Below are 6,414 nucleotides of genomic sequence, written 5' to 3' on the forward strand. Positions count from 1 at the left end.
TATTAAGCACGGGCCTTAAGTTAATATCCACTGACAATTGCAAATCCTAATATCCTTAGGGCTAGATTAGGCCTAGATAGTATAAGGTGGCCTAAGGAGGGTAAGCTCCTAACACCTATTTTAGGCGCTGTTCTAACCTTAGTCCTAGTGCCTATGTAAATCTGTAGGATTAAGGTCTGTAAACTCGCCAAGCAATTGGGGATTAAGGTCGATTTCGACCTTAATCCTGTCAGGGATTGATGATAGAAGCTTAAGGCTCTTCCCGGCCTATGTACCCCCATGGGTCTCCAACTTGTGAAATTACATACAGCAGAATGTGGAAATCTCTCACAATCAAGCACCGTTGGTGCTGTTGCCGTGCCGCATTTCTCGATCCTAGCGCTTATGCGGTCGCATTGATTGGCTGGATTGACAGAAATGTTGTTTCAAGAGCGCCATGTATCACATTTTGCAATGCAGTGTTAGGCAACCGTGGCGGGCCACATTCGATCGACTATCTATACTTTAGCAGCCCTCAGAAGTGTCACTCAAGGTCGAGGTTCTCCATTCCACCACCGCATCTTGATTCCATTGTTTTCAACATACATATCACCTATGTCAAATTATTCAATCTATACGGAAAGAATCCTAAATAGCCGCATTTTCAGGCTGCTTTTCATACGCCCCGCTCTGGATCAGGATCAGCAACTGGAATGTTATTGCCTTCCTTTCAATATCGATTACGCACCTCCTTATGAAGCACTATCCTACGTATGGGGTAAATCCAATCTATCTGCTGAGATAAGATGCAACGGACGACCTATTACCATCGGAATAGAGCTCTTAAACGCACTGATCAGACTCCGCTCTCCCGAGGTTACACAGATAATCTGGGCGGATGCGCTTTGTATCAACCAGAGTGACAAAGCAGAGAAGAGTCACCAGGTGCCCCTGATGGGGAGCATCTATTCCTCGGCAAAGAGAGTTGTCGTCTGGCTAGGACAGGGAGATGAGAAATATATCATTGAGGCTTTTGAATACAGTACAGAAGTCGCTAAAGCTTGCCTCCGATACGACGAAGAGCGTGGCTTACCCCTAAATCACGAGGAAAGATACGAAACGCTAGATTTTCCAAAAGACGCTTTCCCTCCAAGTGCTTGGAAAAGCCTGCAGGAGCTATACGAACGACCTTGGTTCTCTAGAGTCTGGTGTGTCCAAGAAATCCGCCTGGCGCAAGCTGCCTTTGTCCTCTGGGGGGATTTTGGGATTGACTGGCAATATCTGAGTTTAGCCGCCTCCTGGGTATTCGACAAGAGCGACCAAGAGACTGACTTTGAGGTACCATCTGCCGTTGGGCAGAGTGTCTCACACCCCGATATCTTGCGCGATAAATACCGATATCCGCTGCTCGAGGCTTTACAGGCCTTCCGAGAATTCGAGTCGACCGACCCTAGAGACAAAGTGTATGGGCTTCTAAATCTGGTTGAAAACCAGTCTGAAATAGATGCTCTAGCCCTAGATTATCATAAGAGTGTCGGTGAGGTTTACGCTGACACAGTTTTGGCCATTATTCGAGTTCACTCAAGGCTAAGCACGTTCGGCTACATCACACACCCTCCCAAGTATGATCCAGATAATGAAGAGAACTTGAAGTGTCGATGCAGATCTTGGGCGCCAAGGTGGGATGATTCGGCAGTGGCAGATGTACTGGGATTTTCTGAAAACGATTGTCGTTGGAAGCCTTACGGAGATAATGCAACAGTGATGATAGCTGGTCATGACTCTCGACCCGAGGAACTCTGCCTCAAAGGTGTGTACTACAACAGAGTATGCAGCGTTGAAGGAATCATGGACTATTACAACCTGAAGGACCCGATGTACAACGATGAAAATCCCGCGAGCCCAGAGGACGATGATATGATTATCGAGACCGATTCTGAGTCCGACGACTCAGACCCTCTACTTGATATCTTTAACAAATTCTTTGTGGAATCAAGCTCAGAAGCTGTACACAGGGCGTGGGCTCGGACTTTGACTGCGGGTTGCTGGGATAAAAATCAAGATTACATTGAAAACTTGGACCCTGCCACTCAAGAGTCCTACTATCGGGCTTATCCTCGTTTCATGCGCAGATTGAAAGAGTTCCAAGTTACCGGGACAGAGGGCAACTTTGCTCACGATGAAGATTCGGCCAAATTCCAACGCACTGTTTATAGCATTTGCAGGCAAAGACGCGTATTCTGGACAGATAATATGACCTTTGGTCTCGGTCCACAATGTATGCGACCAGCGATATTGTAGTAGTGCTATATGGGGGCAACACACCTCATATCTTACGGCCGAAAGGAGACAAATATCTGTTCATGGGGCAGGCTTACGTCGATAATATTATGCATGGAGAAATTTTCGACGGTTCGGAGGAATATGAGGAAAGAACATTTTGCCTCATTTAGAGAAAAACCTCAACGTCAAGGATAGAGATTCTGCGGCTTCAGCATTATCCGCCATTGCACGGGTATATCGCTGCGATGAGAGCATCCGATTTTCTCACATGCAGCGTCATTGCCTAGTGTATCTAGTAACTAAATAGTTTTCCTTTTTCTATTAAGAGGGCGATTGGAAATCTTATAGTGTATAAGTACGGTTAGGGTTAGCTGTCTTTACACTTACAAAGTCACTAACTAAATTTTGCTGTAGTAACTCCAGTTTCACTTGCTGCACTATGAAAAGCCCTATTAGATATATCACCACGCTTCTTCCAGTATTCACACTCTTCGACTTCACTTCGTCTAGATTACATTACTAATTTTAGTAATACTATGTGAAAGCCCTATACTATTGATGCACACATAAAAGCTTAATAGGGTTTAAGGATACAATAGATGAAGATCTAATTCTAGATACTGTATTGGGCTTTTAGAGATTCCTCGTGACTTTTATTTACACGCTTTTCCTACGTCATCTAACGGCCCTCCCTTAACCTTTCCCCTAAGAATATTGTAATGGGCTACGCCCTTAAGAGCAGCGCTGCGATATGTGCGCGCGCCAATATCGAGTATATATATCCAGCTATCATTACAACAAGACAAGCTTGTTGTCTTGTGCATACCTTTTGGTACACTGGACGGCGCGAGTAGCTGCGCGCGTGGTTATTTTAACCCGCCCGTTACAGTAAGATAACCAGCTAAAATATTTATAATACTACGCTTGTTAGCGAAGGTATAGAAGATTCTAAGTAACTATTTAATATATTACTAGAATAAGCTTAAGAGATATAAGATTTATAGTTTACTATAATAAGAGTAAATAATAAAATCTATCTATCCTTATGTTCTTATTACTTCTAGTTCTATTCTCTTTAGCTTCTTATCTTGGCGGGATGTTTGGGAGGACATTGGCCTCCCTATCTACAGTGGCCTCCCGGAGGCTATGCCTTGGCGGGATGCCAAGTCACGTGATTTCGCCCCGCGATAATCATCCTACTCGTTGAGATCCCCAGTGGTCTCCCAACCATTCATCGTTATACCCAGGGAGAGGATCCTTCTTGCTGTTACTTGTAACACTGAACTATTGCACGCACTGACTACACGCAGTACTTCTCTAGCTTTAAAAAAATTTAATATAGATACTAAGAGAGTTAGGCCGATAGATATCTCTGTTAGTGATAATCTTTAGAAGCTACCACTGCATAGCGTAGTATTATTAAAATCGCCGAGCTACATTATCGTGAGTTCTTATAGCTGGGTAGGTACGTGCATCTAATGAGCCGCTTAGAAATCGTGGCTTAATGCCGTGCGGTTCGGTCCGTACGGTCGCCTAGAGATTGTAAAGGCATGCGATAACATTAATGCTGTCAGTGATGTTTTTAGGGTCAAACTCGATATCCATTAACGTGAACGGCAAGCGAAGCGGCCAACTTTGCAAGACTATACCTTCCTTCACCTTAAACAACAATGTCTCAACAAAATATAGAATTACTCTCTGGTGAGGATAGGGTTATCTTGGGTATTCAAACAACAAAATCCAACGCGACTCCAAGTGAGCGACGCGCTGCTGCAACCTATAATATTCATCAAGTAACCCCCTAAGACCGACGCCCTGGCATACATATGGTGCTCATGTGGGTTCAGGATATGATTATGCCCCAACAACAGCTGCGGTGCTAATAATAACTATCGCCAGCGCGAGTCAGGGAGGGAGCGGAAATGAAGCGTTTTGCGGGATATGCTACGCTTAACATAACAGTGTACTAGACGATTTTGACGGGCTAGAGATAGCGGATGCTATATCAAGAAGACGGTAGAGCAGCTACAGTATGTAGTTGCAGTAAAAGTAGTAGTTCTTTGAGCAAAAAATCCTTTGCGGCTGGTTTCGCAAAATGTATTCGCGGGGTTTAGTATAAATAGTTAACGTAACTATTACTTTACTTAGCTAGTATATCTAGCCAGCTTCGGACGAATATCAACTCAAGGACGAAACCCGGACCTATCACATTACGTATCCTACATTTTCACAAGACTAGTGAAATAGCACGACTTAGTTAACAATTACTAAACTCTTGTTTTCTGATCTAAGAAAAAACTATAAAGCGTGCAGTTTGAGTGCGTGATAGATAGAATAGGCACCTTCCGCTACTCTCTCCATTACATCTAACAATATTTAAACTCCAACATCGGGTCACAGACTATTAAAACACCAGCCACCATCATGCCTATCCAAGCCATTGTCCAGTCATCCCTCGAGGCCGTTGAATTCGTTGACACTCCAATTCCCACACCAAAGCCCGATCAAGTTGTGATTAAAGTAGTTGCCGCAGCTTCCAACCCCAAAGACTGGAAAATGACAGCCTGGTAACTATTCCTACAATGCTCATGCATTATATTAGGGAGGCTAATATCTCCAGGTATAAAAACCCTCACAACTCAGGCGATGACGTTGCTGGCGTTGTTCACTCTGTCGGCAACTCAGTCCGCAACTTCAAACCCGGCGACCGCGTCTTCGCTTACCACCAGCCTCTCGCTGCAGATGGTGCATACGCCGAGTACGCTGTTGCGGCCGTGCAGGCAACTTCCCACTTACCTACCAACATGTCGTTTGAAGAAGCGTCTACGATACCAACGGCAGCCTTTACAGCTGCCGTGGGGCTATTCATCGACCTCGAAATTCGTGCACCTTTTCTCCCCATGCCCGACGAGGGAGCCAGCAAAAAGAGACCACTCCTCATCTACGGTGTGACCGCAGCAGTCGGGGCTTTTGTCGCCAAACTTGCGCGCCTCGCGGGAATGAGTCCCATCATTGGCATCGCTGGACGAGCTGGAGAGTACGCAAAAACACTAGTTGATTATGTCATCGATTACCGCCAAAGTGACGCTGAGATACTTGCCGCTATCGAAGCAATACTGGAGCAAGAAGGACTCGGAAAAAAGGTTCCTACAGTATTCGACGCCATCTCCGAGCATGGCTCTCTGGAACTGACTACACAATTTATCGATACGAACGGCGGACTAGTAGCAACCGTATTGCCCCCGGAAATGTTCGCGCGCAACAAAGAGGCATTTACATACCCAGAGGGCGTCAAGGCTAGGTGTATCAAGACAGGGAGGATTTTCAATACAGATAAGGACTTTGCGTTTATATGGAGTACCTATATAGAGCAATTACTGGAGAGTGGTAGGCTGAAGGGTCACCCCTATGAAATTGTGCCTGGCGGGCTCAAGGGAGTGATTGAAGGACTGCAAAATTTACGAGATGGGAAAGCTAGTGCTGTAAAATATGTTTACAGAATTGAGGAGACTGGATCTATTAATTTAGGTCTGTTTCAAGGGAATAGCAAATAAAACTTTCTGGTTGGGTCTTCGGCACACTAGGGAGGGAGTTAGTAATCTCTATCTAGAAGGCTCCAATTAGAGCTAGTCTATAACAGAGTCCTATAGACTTCCCGTAGCCATACAAACAATTTTTATTTCTAACGTGCGGTATTAGTAAGCTGCGCGTATCAGTAAGCTGCGCACCCCACCAAACCTGACTATTACACGGGGTTAGGCTATACTTCTCTAAGTCTCTATTTAGGTTAGAGTAAGATAAATCCTCATATATAGTTAGCCGTATAATATTTTAGTAATTATAATAGAGAAAATAGTTATAGTTAGAAGTTAAGTAGTGTCAAGATACTTAAGATAGTAGAAGCTAGCCCTCGGGGACCCGTTAGAGACTACTTAGGCTAGAGGCGCGATAGCCATAGAGATAGAGTATATAGTTCTACTAGAACTCTTAGGTGTCCCTCTAAGAATTTATCTTAATCTACTTATCTAATAACTAGTTAGGCTATCTACTTATCTTTAGAGCTACATATCAAGTGATGTATAGTCTTAATACTTTCTGAGATAGATAGAAAGTTTTACTATTCTTATAACTATTCTTCTAAATATAGAGTAG

At 44.2% G+C, this 6,414-nt stretch overlaps 2 protein-coding genes across 2 annotated transcripts; both read left to right on the plus strand.

Moving 5' to 3' along the window:
• Positions 1–594: 594 nt before the first annotated feature.
• On the plus strand, positions 595–2,432 carry COCVIDRAFT_42925 (hypothetical protein; the record flags this gene model as incomplete). Its single annotated transcript, XM_014695109.1, has 2 exons — positions 595–2,257; positions 2,329–2,432. The coding sequence occupies 2 exons, from the start codon at positions 595–597 to the stop codon at positions 2,430–2,432; spliced, it is 1,767 nt and encodes a 588-aa protein (XP_014550595.1).
• Positions 2,433–4,686: 2,254 nt separating this feature from the next.
• On the plus strand, positions 4,687–6,414 carry COCVIDRAFT_42926 (hypothetical protein; the record flags this gene model as incomplete). The annotated part of the gene is made up of 3 exons (XM_014695110.1): positions 4,687–4,829; positions 4,883–5,790; positions 6,410–6,414. The coding sequence occupies 3 exons, from the start codon at positions 4,687–4,689 to the stop codon at positions 6,412–6,414; spliced, it is 1,056 nt and encodes a 351-aa protein (XP_014550596.1).

This window comes from Bipolaris victoriae (assembly GCF_000527765.1).
Source record: "Bipolaris victoriae FI3 unplaced genomic scaffold scaffold_178, whole genome shotgun sequence".
Taxonomy (NCBI): Eukaryota; Fungi; Ascomycota; class Dothideomycetes; order Pleosporales; family Pleosporaceae; genus Bipolaris; species Bipolaris victoriae.